This window comes from Cyanistes caeruleus, chromosome 7 (assembly GCF_971803275.1).
Source record: "Cyanistes caeruleus chromosome 7, bCyaCae1.hap1.1, whole genome shotgun sequence".
Classification (NCBI taxonomy): domain Eukaryota; kingdom Metazoa; phylum Chordata; class Aves; order Passeriformes; family Paridae; genus Cyanistes; species Cyanistes caeruleus.
Window position 1 is genome coordinate 6,891,742 of NC_141707.1, and position 16,352 is coordinate 6,908,093.

The window sequence follows — 16,352 nt, forward strand, 5'->3', positions numbered from 1 at the left end:
TTGTGCTTCTGCCTCCTCTCTGCAGGTATTGAAGGCGGTATTTGGCAAGAGTAAAAGTGGAAAACCACCACCACATTTTCTACTCGAAGGAACTGCAGTTACTAAAAGCATTTAAAGATGTTTTTAAACGACTTTCCTATGTGATCACAGCTATTACCGCACATCAGATACAAGGCCTGTAATGTTTAAGCCATAAACTGCACCACTGGATTGCCTTTATACTTGCCCTGAAGGAAATCCTAATAAAGTCTCCAACTTCCAGCTCCTAACTGATGAAAAATTCAGTAATACTCTGCCTCCAGACCAGATGGAGAATTTGACTGGAATCACACTGGCAATTTCTTAAGATATTAAAGATCCTCTTTTTGTTGTTGTACTGTGGAATAAAATAGGGGCCCCATTCAGGACTGCAGTTCAGCTACATAAAGTAATGCTTACAAACACATCAAGCATCATTCCTCTCAATTTCTATCATTACCACAATTAAAGGTACACATCCTTATTCTGAGCGGAAAAAAACTTACACTTAACATAAACTGCTAATGAATTTCAAAAAGGGACCATTCTCTCAGGATTATATTTTGACCAGTAGCATCTTAAAACTATTTTATTTATTCAGAACAAAAACATTTAGAAGAAAACACATTTTAAAATTTAGAAACCTCTTATAAAAACACCCATTCTACATTCAATTCCTAACAAATTATCCAGAAAGACTATCAAGACAATAAAACTTCCCTGGTGCCAAGTCTTGTATTGGATTGCAGACATTTTACTGCACTGAGGGGAACCCTATAGTGAAATTCAAGGGATTTGATGCCTCTTTTTAGTCAGATATCATAATAAGTAAATAAATAATGTTGCAAGAGCATAATTAATAGAGGTTAATTAATCATGTTTGAGAAGCAGGGTCCTAACTCCATCTTTCTATGCTTAAATTAAGCTATGTTGGATTTTTTCACCCAAGATATTACTGCTAATAAGAACACACTTTTTGTGTGTGTTTGTAACCTCAGTACTGCTTAGTCACATTTCTGGACACTTTTATCAAACTGATGGGTTCAGTCTCTCCAAAAATTTCCTTTTCTAACTCAGAATCTAAAGAAAATGTAAAGAACAAAGCAGAACATGCATTGCTAAAATTACAGAAAATCAAAATCACTTGAAAATTTCAGGGTTTTTTCTTCTTAATTAGAGGATGAAAACATTTCAATCATAACATTACACAAAAGACATGAGGATGAAACAGCACAGATTTGCCTGGATATTTCCTCAGAGGGCTGGGGGGAAGAAACAACCACAAAGAGAAAACTTCAAAGTAACAGCTGAGAGCAGCAGCTCAAATTTCTACAGAAAAAACACTGCATGGAAAGTCTAGGTATATAACCAACTTTTTTTGCACTGACACCTACAACATATATATATATATATATATTTGTGTGTACTTGTAGCTTGCATGCTCACATCAGCAGAAGGGTAAAATGCAGCGATTCACAGAGCAGTAAGTCTTTATCACAGCAGTAGAATTACAGCTTTCTCAAACCCAAACACAGCCTTGCTGCATTACCTGAGCAGGACTGGAGAAAACCCTTCAACACAATGTTTAGAGGGTAACTGTAAAAGAAGTGCACAGTCTGAAAGTCCTCTGCAGAGGCAGACAAATTCTGACCATTGCTCAATAAACTTACACTTCTTGAACTTACTGAATTCCTCTTCAATTCCAGCAGCATTCTGTCTCAGATATAGAAAGGCTGTCAGGATTCTAAAGAATCATCACAAAGTTGAAATTCCCCCCAGAAACTGATATTTACTCTGAAGTGAATGGGAAAAGATTTCCTGGAACATACTGATCTAAGATCCTGTGCCTCACACATGCTAATGCAGACCCAGCTTCCCTGGCACTGAAGAGCCTGGATTTGAACCCACAGCCACCCTACCCACTTCATCATTCCAGGAGAAAACAAGAACCACAAGGAAAATGGATTCTTTTCTCCCAAGAATGGAAGAAGAAGGGAGAAAATAAAATAGCGGCAGGGAATTGGAACCTCGCCATTGGCAACATTATATCTGTTTGACTGATTATTATGGTACTAATTACCAGAGGAAATTAATTTACAGTGCACCACTATATAATGTTAGCTGACTCTAAACAGAAGCTGGCTATTTATGCTTAGAAAATTTATTAGACAGTATTATCTGCCCAGTCGTAGCACATAAGCCTTAAATTCTCAAAAGCATTTAGGCATCAAATGTACCTTCAACTCAATCCACTCAATGATCCCATGACCTATTCCTACTAACTTCCATGGCAGGGAACCTGAACACCTTTGCAGAGCTTTAAATACTAGTATCTCCTAAATGTATAGACACTATTTTGAGAAATAGAAAACAAAAAACAAACCTGAAAGGTTGAAACCCCTTGGTAAATGGCATTCAATGATTGGGTGTGCAGCTATAAGACAATGCAGACTACAAGTACATCAACCTCTCACAGGCACATAGCTGTGTAGCTAAAAGTAATAGGTAAATTAGACTTGATACAGGCTCACCAAAAAGAGAGCACTAATAAAATCAAATCTCAGCTGTGTGATGACTGGAACAATCCAATGACACACTAAGGTGATGCTCAAATACACTTGGCTGCAAAGAGGGCCAAAAAGGTCACCCTTTCCTTGCTTCCTCTCATTATCTATGTTACAGTAACTTCTGACAGGAAATTCACAATGAATTAATTCAATTAGTAAAAAGATCTTTAAAAGTTATAAACTCAGGATTTGTAATGTCAGGAACAACACTGACACCTTCAAATATCTAATTTAAAAGCTTTCCTGATGTTCACAGATTATATAAAAATCCAAACTTTTTATTACAAAGAAACAGAAAAGGACCACTTCCAAAGGTATAAAATGCTAGCCAGCCTGGAGCCTTGCAGAGTAGCTGACACAGCTGATAAGAATAGTCCCCTGCACAGGTGTTAGCATGTTCTGACTAAGCTCCCAGCCACAGCCTTGGCACAGCCAGCCTCTTTTACTGCCACTGAGGCTCTCCACTCATACACATTACCAGATGGTGGCTGGAAGCTTTCTTGATGTGTACCCTGACAAAAATGGAAATAAACTACACAGACTGTAAAGAGCTCCTTGCTATGACTCCCAGACCAAAAATCAGTGAACTTAGCACCAAGGCTAACAATATATGTGAGTGTGTTAGCTTGTGTGGTTATGTTTTTACAAACAATACAGGAGTAATAAATACAATACAGGACCTCTCCAATTATCCTTAAATGTGCTCCAAATATTGTCAGCCTTCCCCCTCTCACTATTTTTATAAACTGTGTAATAAAACAATAAGTAGATAATTGGCTGTCTTCCATTAAAATAGAACAAATCTTTATAAATAAACAATTATGCCAACAAAGCCCTATCAGCTTCTCTTCATTGTTACTTCCCAAATTATTTTAGCCTGGGTGAATTTTTGAAATCAAAGCAAGCCTGCACACACTGCTCTTCACAGCTTCAGTGGCAGGCAGGAATTGGTCATGAACTATGAGTTTGGAGGGGCAGGATCAGAGCAAGGGAAGTTTAGCCAACAACAGAACAGGAGCAGCAGAATAAAGCTGCCAAAGCCCTATAGCCTGGAACTCAAGAGAGCATCTCTTTCCAATTATTATTGTTTGGACAAAACCAATCACTCAACAACTGACTGTACATCAAAAAATCCAGGTAAAATATACTCAAAATCAGGACTCCTCTCTCCAAGGATAATTTTTTAAAGATCTCTCCTGTTTAATCTCTGTTTTCATTGCTATTTTTCTCATTTGCAATATTGAAAAACCAAGGGCAGTATCTTCACATTAACCAACCCTGTGATGTCTGTCAAAACATACAATTGGGGTGTTGTTAAGTATTACATTACCATGGCGGTGTGCTGCTCTTTGATTATTTGTCTGCTGGATTCAAGCAAGGGCATGTACATCTTGTAGCACAGAACAATTCCTACACAGAGTGTGAAGGAGGCCTGTGAATTCCTAAACTATTTCCAGACTGAGACATGTCACAACTGTATGCATTGTTCCTACATAATCTACAAGAGTTAAACAGATTTTTTTTAAAAAAATTGTAATTATTACACATCAGAAATGTGGAAATATAGTGTATACATTTTCACATTAACAAGTACTACTACTAAAATAAATTTTTTAATGACTAAATATTTTTAAAATACTATTAACTGTGATTTTGCATAGTGATTTTTTTCTTGCTTATCTCTTTTTTTTTTTTGTGGGAATGAACTCTGGAGAGATTTACATCACAGCAAATCTCAGTTTTTGTTGTACTGCTTCAAGAGAACAATTTCTTTGCGGGTGCTACAGAAACATGGGGGAGGTTTGCTTTCTACAGTGAGTGAAGCATTCCTGCAAAAACAGAAACAGCTTCAGATTTCTGGTAAATTATAAATGTCTGATTGGCTGATCTGCTTTGCTTAATTTACAGTATACAGGACATTACCTGAACTATAAATACACCTGGTAAAAATTTGGAAATAATAAATACAGAACTATGGTGTAAAACATACAAAAGAAATGCAAACTGAAACTGTCCCCTGAGTATCTGCTGTCACATCAGCATGGTGTGGCCTTTGTTCTGAGTAACAGAATTCTGTAACTAGGCTTTCAAACTTGTGTGTTCAAACTTTGCAATTCAGCACCTTAACTGAAAGGATCTTGAGAATTTACAGAGAGCAGAGGTAGGAAAGAGAAGGGGAGCTGCTAGGGAGGAGAGAGGACTTCAGAAAGGAAACAGGAGAAAAGCATTCTTCTGAATGAGCTGTGAAACCACTTGACTCGTTCTGCTTTTCAGCTCCCAAAACCAAGCTCAGAGATCATGGCCAAGCTCCACACTGAGACATGAGACTGCACTTCTGAAAAAACAGATTTGCAATATGAGAAGATTAGTAATGCATCCACAAAAGTGCTTAGCAGTTGTGCTTTACAAAGTGTTTGCATGTAGTGGCAAATGAGTGGCAAATCTGGATTGCCTTTGTTGTCTGAACATCAGATGAATTATTTCTGTTCCTCTGGAGTAAAAGCCAACCTTCTCAGACATCATTCCAGGATGGGTTCCATCAGAAATCTGCCCAACCTCAGCCTCCCTGCTGACAGAGGTTGCACTTTGCTTACTGCATGTAAGAGCAGGTAACATCAACTAATCCATGATTATACAACAACTTGTAATCATGATCAAACCTGTCAGGCCTAGATTGGAACTGGAAATCCAATTACAATGAGGCCTGTGACCCATTAACATTATCCTCACATTGGGACACTCCAATGAAACAGCATCACCTTTTCTAGAGAAAACACACTGATTATTAATTCATAAACTGTTTGGAGTAAAGACTTAGTATTTTATTTCATTTCATTGTATTCAAACAGAAACAATTAAGATTTTACTTTCCACTCCCAGAAGTGCTGTTTGAATATAGAAGACAAACAACCCTGAACACTGTGAGCAGTGCCAGAGCTCTTAGGGTATGTTAGAGATTTGTTACCATGAAAACTAAATGCTAATGCTGAATTTCATTCTCCTTAAAGTGATGTTGACATATGCAAAGGCTTTGTTTAAATATTGGGAAAAAAGATTGAAACACCAAAATCCCTAACTTACTACAGAATAGTTAATTTAAAATATAAATACCACAGTCAGCGTCTGAGCCTTTCCCTCCAGATTTTGGAGGTCTGAGCACTTACTTCATATTTCAATCATATGTCAATACTTTGAAAGGGATCTAGTTTTATCCATTAATAATTTTGGCTAAACTTCATTAAAATGGAAAAAAAAAAGCCCAAACCAAAACAACAACAAAAAAAACCCAATTAGTATTAAGTTTGGCCTAATTCAATCTACTTTTTTTGTGTAAGTATATCAAACAGTATTTCATATATTGCCTTTTCAGCCACATCCCTGAACACCAAGCTAAGGTTAATTGCTGAACTTTTGAAAGAAAAGTTTCTTCTTCTTTTGTTGAAAGAAGTAGACTACTTCTGGAAGAATACACCTTTAAAAATAGTGGTGATTATTTACCTAGTTTAAATACAGTTACTGAACATTTTGATTTGCAGTTGTGTATCAATTACAACACTTTTATGTGTTTTATCAATTACCCAAAAACACCAAGCACATCACTGATTTGTTGTATTGAAAATTAAATCTTAGTATAGTTTCTAAATTATTACCCAACTCTTCCCAACTCCTGCATCATAAACTTTTCATTATGAAACAGACCTTGGAAAAAAAGAAATAGAGGAATTATAATTGTAAATAGACTTTCGTGGAATTTAGATTTTTTTTTTCCCCTCTCACACAGGAAAAAGCCTCTTAAAAACCATTTTTCAAGTGAAATGAAGTTTGCACCAATAACATTGTAACTGAGGTACCCAACACTAGCCATGTCTTGTGTTGTGCATTCTACTGCTAGTTAGTGCCTCTCCTTCCTTGAAAGGAACAGAGATCTTGGCAGAAGTTTAACATTCCAAAGAGCATTGGAATTGCACAGTTAAGAGATGTTGTACTGGCAGAATTCCCTTAAGGGGGGCTGTAAGTTCATCTGTTAGTGAACCACCAAACAAGAACAACTAAACCCTTCTCCTCTTCCCCCTACAGCTCCCAAATGGTTTGCAAGAGAAATGTTAAGGTCTTGACACTTTAATTAAAAGGAAAACAAAGAATTGGTCCTAAGTTAATGAAACTGCTCAATTATGGTCTCAAAGGCCAACAGTGCTGACGTGACCAACAGCTGGGCAAGCAGCATCCCACCTCCTGCTGTGGGTGTTCTGCAGGGAGCCCCTGGTGCCTCAGCAAAGTTCTCTCTTGACTCAGGCAAAGGCAAATCCTCTCCTACAGCCAGTGATGGGATAAGGGAAACCCTCATGCACAACACAATTCCCAGCTCTCTCCATTTGTCAGTCCTGAGGAAGACAGCAGCAGCTCTTTGCAAAAGCGATGGAAACCAAACATTTTAAAGTTTTTATGTCATTTTTTTTATATCTGTCACATCTTCTCTGCAAAGAGAACTCAAAGGTTTTTTCTTCAATTAAATACCGTTTCAGTACATCCCTCTTTCATGGCATCAAAGCATTTGCATATAAAAACCAGTAATTTTATTATCAGCAGTTTTTCCAAGTGACTATAGAAAGAGTGAGATTCACAGTCTCACTGAAGACAGCCTGTTATTCTAAAATCTGTCATTATTGACACTCAAATACATAAAGAAATATATGAACATGCAAAGCCAATGTATATTTAGAATTAGGAGCAAATGCATCTTACCTCCCAACAACTATCTGTATTGGTTCTCCATCTTGGGGGCCTGTTACTTTATTACCCTTGGCAGCATGCAGTGACTCAAGCAGTGCTCCTCAGCACAAAGAAAACCCTTTGGATGCTCTGTGAGGTAGTTTGATCAAGTACCAATGGCTTAAAGCATCAATTTTACTACTAAAAATGCAAGGCACTGGATGTCTCAATTTAACAAAGCTGCAAAGGTGGATGGAAAATTCTATAATAAGTTGTCTTTATCATTTGGTCTTGCAACTGTATGAATATTTCCTCTATAGCTTTATTTGCAGCTAACACTCTGAACCATTTTCTTATTTTCTCCATGTAGGTCCAACATCTTTAAACATGTTTGAGAAAATCCTAAAACTAAAGCTATTATCACATTACAGAATACAATTAAAAAAAAAATACAGAAAATACAGAAGACAAAATACAGAAGATATTTTTTGTTAAAAACATCAGTTTCACTTGAAAAGCAGCTTTCTTTTTACCATTTTCAAGTCCACAATAAAAGTATTTTTTAAAAAAATACAGAATTGCCTAACAAAACATGTAATTCTTTTAAATTAAATTCCATCAAAACCAACTAAAGGACACATTTTAGATTACACCCAGTTAATCTTGGATCATACTCTTAACATTTGAGTCATGGAACATTAATTCTGTAAGTAGAAGGAAAGAGGCATCATATTCTAAGGATATACATTTTCTTTGCTGCTAAAAGCCCATTGTACTCTGAATGATTCTTATTGAATTTCTAGTTTATTACTACTTGTAACAAGTTGTTTTGTAATTTGGGATTTACTTTTGAGTTTTTTTCTGTTTTTTTAACAGAATTCTTTTCTATTTTAAGGATTCATCCTGTCTCCCTTTAGGGTTCCTTTCTGTAGACTACCCAATTTCACTTTTCACCCTTTCTTTGACAGTTTCATAAATTTCTAATCATTCTTACTGCTCTGGTGTAGATGCCCCACTTGTCTCCTGAAGAGCTTGATCAGACAGCACACAAAACTGCAGCCAAAGCCACATGCCATATGAAATTAGCTAGAGGAATATTCCACATGCTCCAGGCAATATTCCTGGTTTACACTGCAGCAGTGTTCAGCTGTTCCACGGTATTCTGTGGTTTTCAACTCATGTTAAGCCTGTTTTATACAACATACCCTAGAGCCTACTCTAATTAAAAGCCAATGATCAACTCTTCCTAATCTCCTTGATCTCTATTTGTACATTGGATCATTTTTTAAAGGCAGTTTTGTAGCTCTTCTTACATTGTCTGTTATTTCTTTAGATCAGTTCCCCAATAGGTCAGGTTTGGAATTCCACTCCTGTCCTCAGCTGCACTTGCTGTTCCAGCCCCACCAAACCCAGGCCACTTGGTCTGAAAATTCTGTCAGCTTATTTTCTCTTCCATTTTCCAGATCATTAAGGACAATATATCCCTGCAAAAAAGCCTCTTCAGTGTATCTGCATGTTTGTAATCTATTTTCCATTAATTTAAAAAAAAAAAAAAAAATTATGTCAAGCCAAATTTCCACAGTTGTTCACAGGAATTAATCTGTGAGACAGCATCCAAAGCCTTTTTAAAACCTGAGTGCTCTTGTATGTTATCCATGTACTTCTTATCCTTCCATGGATGCAATATAGACTGGATTTAAACAATTTTTCCTTGAAAACCCATTTTCCCAGTTAATTCTTTCCTTGATTTCTTGCAGATATTGAGTAAAAATTCAGTTATACACTGCCAACTAATTTAGGAATGTAAGTTATACTGTCCAGTCTATGATTTCTTAGCTTTTATTTTTTATCTCATTTGAAACACAGACACTATTTTTTTTTCCATTCTCTAGGCTGCAGTCTTATATTTGGGTAACTTGTATTCATTTTCCTATCTCCATGTCTGCAGTTTTATAATCCCAGGGAAGAGCTGTAGAAATGAGCATTCCCAGTATTATCTGTCAGTCACCTACTCTCTTCTGAATATCGAATCAGTGCTTTCTTAGCCACATTATTACAAACACAAAGTGATTGTTTCATTTATGACCCTTCCTAACTGCTTTGGGACCATCTTTCCAGTTCTGTCCCCAATACACCTGTGCTAATTTATATTCAGACTCAATTGTCTGATTAAGTAATCACTTAGTTTCATCTCCCCTTCAACTTGAGAGCACAGGAACAGCAGTTCTTGTAAATTTTGTACTCTTTTTTCCATAGAACTGAGGAGAAACTTCAGTGTAACACACACACACACCCATGTGATATTTTAACCCAAAGCCTTATTAATTACAAAGGCCATATCTGTATGACCACTGGAATTTACTTCTCTATCTTTAACATACACAGTGGCCATAGTTGCAAAATTTGTTCCACAGAAACAGGTAATTCCTCAACTCCAGAAATGTCCAACACACCTTTAGATAAAGTTTTACACCAAGTAAAACTTCAGAATTAAATTGGGTTGTAATATATGCAGAAATGTAGTTTAGTGAACGTAAAGAAGCTGCAATTGTCCTGCTAAAACCTTATAAAAGCAATCAAACATAGAATGTACTCAGAAAGGAACCTGAGAGAATAAAAATAGGAAAGTTTTCAAGAGCATAATGAAATTCACATTATCAAAGGTTCTCTGCAATTTTAATGACCTGTGAGTGCATTTTAATTAATTTAAATGTTTGAAGTATTACTCTATGCACATTCTTAGTCTAAGACTACTTATGCTATTGATACTGGCTTATTAAGGGTCAGATATGTAAATAGTTTAGACTAATTGTCTGTTACTACAATTTAATTCAGTCTCATCACAAAGACTGTAAAATCAGGATAATGCATTCTCCTAGGAAAAAATCCAGTTGCTTTCTCATTTACTGTTTCAGTGATAAACTTCACATCAAAGGGACTCTGTGTTTTAAATGACATGTCAGCTTTTACAGGATATTGCAATAACACAATATATGTCTGTCCTTGAAGTAAATGTTCTAGCTCAGCTATGACTCATATTTGCATCTACTTAAAAGCACAGACATTTGTTAGATCACTATTTAGCTACCAGACACAGAAGAGATGTTAAATCATTTCCATCACCATAGTTCACTGCTGTGTAACAGTACAGTTAATACAAACATTTATAATTTTGTCTCAAGGATACAATCTCATGACAATCTAGTGGCTTTTTACTGAATGGGATATAATCCAAGTGCCTGAACTTATAAATTGGATAAGGTGTTCACTTTAAACTTTTTTAAGCTTTAAAAGTTCACTTACATTTACTGAAACAGGCATGACAATCCTAGACAGTGAATTTTACCTATATTTTCCACATCTGCTGTTCTCTTTTCCTCTCTTTTGTTGTAAATGCATATGCAAATAGAGGATTACAATTGCTTTTATTTCTTCTATGTATTCAGTGAACTCCGTGGAACTGACCAAATTCATGCTCTGACTCCTACTTTATCTGTGGTATAAAGACAATTTAAATGAGTATCTCAATAAGTATAAATCAATTTTACCTTTTCCAATAAAACATTTAAATAACTTAGGGAACTTTTCATTAGGTGCTCGTGTTCATTCATGTTGAATCATCGTAAGAAAGGATCTAAATTACATAACACACAGCAGAACTTAAAAGATCTTTTGATACAGGTCAGAGGAGATGAGACACCACACAAGCTTGATTCCAAGTATTACAGAAATTCACCTAAAGAAGGGAAGGCTCTCCTTTACACCTCATCCTTTTGATGGGAACAAATACTTAAGACACCTAAATACTTGAATAAGAACACACTATTTTAATTCAATACATTGGTTTAGAATTGTAGTTCAATAAATATGCACTTCTGTTTTAAACACAATTTTAGCTCACCTCTTTGCACTCTGCACATTCATCATTCCCTCTGCCATTTATTTCTAACATCCTAAGCAGTAATTCATATGCACTATCTGAGCTGGAATCCTTTCTTTGGAGAAAGGAAATACTTAGAAATAATAGATCCAGGAAATGTGAAGTGAAAAAGAGCTATTGTTCCATTTGGAAGTGGTGCTAATCTCACACCTAAAGTTGTAGATTATTGCTTAGCCATGGAAAATTCTAGTACATTCAAACATGCCCATATTTTCTGATGACTTATTTCTGGAACTAACCCAGTTTTCTAATCCATTGATTAAATAAAGACATCAGGGCCTTTGGTGGGACTCCTTTGGGAAACTTAAGATTTGTAAAACACTGATGCTTGTCAGAACCAGTCAACTAACTGTGCTCATGAATTTCAAAGAACAAGAGCCAGACAGGCACACTACCTGTGCAGAGTTTATATTTTGGGGTTGAAGCATAACACCACTGAAGTTTTCCATAAAAATCCTGATAACTTCAGTAGAAACAGAAACATAAAAATGATTGCTTCTTGGATTATGAAATTTTATCTGTTCACAAGTCAGAATGAAGAGAGGAGGTACTTCTAAGAGTCTAGCATTAAAGTTTTTAACCACTGCATAAAAAACAGGGAAAGGGGAGATGGACTGACTGACACATGGCACAGATACCAATAGATGTGGGGACAGTATGGAGAAATACTTTCTATACATGGTGAGAAATGTTTCAGTAAGCAACAGGAGAGATACAGACAGAGTTTTTTTTTGGTTTTTTTTAAGGGCTCAGGAGCAGAAAAAAAGAATGAAAATAGAACAAAAATGGTATGTTCGTCTGTGGAGAGGTGCACTGCCAAAGTGAAGTGGATGAAATGCTCTTGCAAAGCCAGACAGAAACCTACAAAAATTAATTACCACAGACATTTGTGGAGACAGGGAAAGGAAAGACTGAGGTTGCTTCTGACTATATCACCATCAACTAAAGATAGTTTAAACTCTAACTCTAGTTGTCAAACAAAAATAGAGCAATTGTAACAGTTTTGGGAGCTTCTGAAATTTTAAATATTACAATGTTTACCCCAATTTGGAAAAATAAAAAGCATTGTTATGAAGTCCCTAAATGCAACCTCAATAAATAAAACAAATGGAATAAAGTAATTATTTTCCATAATAAAAAAAAAATACCCAATCAGGAATTAACTTTGATTTTGCACAACTTCCAAACTGAAGCAGTAACATACCTCAGATATACTCAGGTTTAGAAGCTCTGACTATCAGGAAGTTACCAGTTTTTTGCTCTTAGTCTCACAGATGTTGTCCCTTTTAGTCCCAGCTGGAACAGTCTGAAATGCTGGAAAAGTTTTCAAGCATTATGGAACATATCAGGGTTTCTCAAGTTACAAAAGAAACACAACAGAGCAAGAAGCAATTACTCTAGCAAGAAGTGCTCCTCCTCTGCTAGGTGATTACTTTGGATTCTCAAAAAGTAGACTGCTAGCTTCAATTAATCAGAGTTCCTGTAAATCCCTGAAAATTGTAACAGAAACTCGTATTAAAAATAAAAAAAAAACTTGTTACCTACCTGTCCTATTTACTTCAACTAAGCAAGACTTCCTCTAATCACATTGGACAGGTGTCTTTCAGCACAGCTTAGTGTAAAGAGGATTGACACTGTACAGCTGGAAAGAACACAGTACCTTTAGGTCTCTCCTTCCCATCTTCTTCTCTGCATCTTCATCTGGATCACAGGAAGAGCTTGCAACAACAAGGAATTTTTGCTGCCTGGCTTCCCGAAGAGCTTTCTGAGTGGGACCTTCAAACTCTTTCTTCCTTGTACAATCATGGCCTACTATAAAATAAAACCAACACAAATATCATCAGAATACTTTTTATTTACACTTCTGGAAGCTATCTCCTTATTTAATATTAGTCAGACATATGAAATGCTCAAAGAAACACCACTCTAAATAAGAAGATATTCAGGTTAGTGTGCAATCCATATAAACTATTCCAGGGCTACAGGTGTATCTGCTCCACAAATAATTTCATCTTATCTAAAGGGTACCCTAGACTTGGCCCCAAAAATGCAATAATCTTGCAGCACACAGAGAGTCACAGGGAAATGGATGCATTCTTTCACATCCCTCAGAGCCACAGGAAGCATCAGCTCTCTGCCTCCTATCTGGTATCCACCACCAATGCAATATTCTGATTTACAGCCCACTATTCCTTTTGTTTCCCTGCACTTTCTGCTAGCCCACATTTCAAACAAGGAATTACTGATGAATAGGTAACTCAGCAAAGAAATACTAAGCATGAAACACAGCTTTAAATCATCAAAGGTTGAAATGGATAGGATGAGGAGTACAGCACACGTGGAATACAGCACAGGGCATCTGCCATGACCTGGCAGAAGGGACACTGCTCTCTGACAGCCTTTGCATTGGCAGCTCATACAAATCCAGACACACTTTGGGACCTGTGTATCTTGTTGCAGTGCTCTGTTGGATGTGCATGGGTCTACATGAAAAAAGAATGTAATATAGATTTCCTACAGGATTTGGGCACTTACACCCCTCCAGTTCTTTGAAAAAAAATAAATCTCTGATTGAAAAAAACACATTACAAAGCTAAAATCCAGACTGAAACAAATATACTTCACATTATGCATTTCTAAATTATTGCTCCTGTGAAATGGTTTCATTAAGACTTTTACACCAAAATGCAAACCTGATGACTTAAAGCAGGGGAAACAAACCAAACACTCCCTCCACTCAAGGCAAAAAAAAGCAGATCAAGCAATACAAAACTTTCCTGTATACCCAACCTGAGTACAATTGAAACTGGTGGAAAGAATTGTGCCTGGATTAAAAAAAACTTGAGTATTTATGTATTCTCACATAATGTTTTAGAAATTGAAACTACTGTTACAGATATCACAAAAAATAACTTTCTTTGAGGAACAGTAGACAGCAAAACTGTTTTGTATGTCTAATACCTTCTACTCACTTAGTAACTGCTATCCACTACCATGTTGCTCACAGAGTATTTGGTTTGTTGGTCCTTTTCAGATACCCACACCTATAAAGCAACAGTGTTATGACAGTTCCAGAGCTTTAAAACTCAGTAACTATGAAAAAAAAGAAAGAATGAGTTCCAAAGACCTGTTGCACTTAGATGTCAACAGCTTAGGTTTAAAGATTTTCTATTTTGATTGCATTGCACATGGAATGGGCACAACCAGGATCAAGTACTTCAACTGGCGCATTTTAAATTTCTTTTTGCATGACCTTCTAACTGCTATTGCATCAGATCAAGGAAAGGAAAAGCACAGTTAACACTCTTAGCAATGAGTTAATTCAACCATGAGTAAAGAAACTCATTGAGTTCAACTTTTGAATATAATTGGGTAATAAATAAGCACCTGTTGTTTTTAGAAAATACAAGAAGACTACTGAGCAAGGAGCAGTTTTATAACATGTTTAGAACCAGCTGCTATAGCAGTGCTCACTTAGGTTTATAAGCAAGCCACAATCACCACTGTTAAATTCCTGCAGGCAAAAGGGTTCTTTTTTCAGAGCATCACTTAACACTGTGTTTTGATCCATAAGGAAGGCTGCAAACACTGTTAATATACACCAATACCCTTAGTAAAACAACAGCTCTCCCTCTTTGATAATTAGATTCCTCTATGTATGATCTTGCTGCCATAACAGGAAGGGCCAGATTTGAAACACAACCAGTTTTTAATGCAAATCTCCTTAAAAATATAAAAAAATCCATTACTTTTTAAAAAGTAATCTGAACCCATAGCACAATATTTTTCAGAGCTGATTTCTGAGTGAGCATCAGAGGGAGAGAACCAGACTACAGGATGACAAAGTCCTAACAATAATTGCTAACTAATTCCTCTCCAGCTACTATATGTCCTTCATACAAATTTGAAACAAGCAAGGCAAGAATTAGGTTTCTTTAGGTGTCTTAAAAATTATTAGATGTTCTTCTCTTGAAGGATTTCTGTACAAAGCTGAACAGCAGCCTGACAGTGAGACAGCAAAAAACTGCTGGTAAATAAATTACATTCTCTGTATTGTGGATGCTATCTTCAATTGCTTGAAATGCAGAAGGATGAAAGCTCCTACATCAAATGGCTGAGTAATAAAGTCCAGAATAGTTGCCCTAAAATTAAAATTAAGTACTGTTAATTTTTTTCTACCTAGCTGCCAGATACAAATTTACAATGCAAACTCACTGTGAATACTAAGAAGTCCCCCTTTGTTCTTTATTGTGCACTGTATGACTCAGAGAAAAAGAGCAGCCACAAACTAAAACCAAATGCAAAATCACTGAATGATTTGGGCTGCAAGGTGCCTTAAAGCTCATCCACTTCCACCCCTCTGACATGGGCAACACCTTCTACTATCCCAGACTGCTCCAAGCCCTGTCCAGCCTGGCCTTGGATGCTTCCAGGGATGGAGCAGCCACAGCTTTTCTGGGCAACCTGAGCCAGGCCTCACCACCCTCCCAGGGAAGAATTTCTTCCTAATATCTAATTTAAATCTATAATCTCTCAGCATGAAGCCATTCCCCCTTGTCCTGTCACTACATGCCCTTGTAAAAAGTTTCTCTCCTGCTTTCCTGGAGTGGATGTGCAGAAGCTCAGAGTTCAGCAAATCCAAAACTAATTAAAAGCCACTCGCAGTGCCCTCTAGCCAAGCCAGCATTCCAGGTGTTCCATGGTCAAGTCAGGCTGTGGGACAAAGGCAGCCTGGGGAGCAGTGAAGGGCAATCCCCTGCTGCTGAGCAGAGCCCTCCTCCTTCCTTCAGGCTCTGCACTGCAGTGAAAGCAGACACCTGCCAGGAGAGGCAGCTCAGCTTGGCCAAGGATCACTTCCCACTCTGGGTGTGCGCTGTCCTCTAACTCAAACATCCCAATGCACAGAAGTCAGCCCAGAAGACTGAAAAGTGCAGCTGGAAGTCTCCTTACAGCCCAGATTTCCACCTCCAACAGCAACCTGAATTTTGAGAAATATTAAGCAAACATTTCTCCAGTATCCATGAGAAATCCATGTTTCTCAGGATTATACTTATACTCTCTCATGAATAAGAAATCAAGAGGGAACAGAATATGATCACCTTTCAAGAGGCAATATT

The 16,352-nt window shown here is 36.9% G+C and overlaps 1 protein-coding gene across 4 annotated transcripts in view; it reads right to left on the reverse strand.

Annotated features, from left to right (window-relative positions):
- The window catches only part of SPAG16 (sperm associated antigen 16), a 358,732-nt gene that overhangs the window by 320,008 nt on the left and 22,372 nt on the right, over positions 1 to 16,352 (reverse strand). For all 4 annotated transcript variants that reach the window (XM_023930625.2, XM_086896301.1, XM_086896300.1 and 1 more), the window contains exon 9: positions 12,896 to 13,047. In XM_023930625.2, coding sequence (XP_023786393.2) covers positions 12,896 to 13,047 — 152 coding nt within the window. The remainder of the gene's footprint in view (positions 1 to 12,895; positions 13,048 to 16,352) is intronic.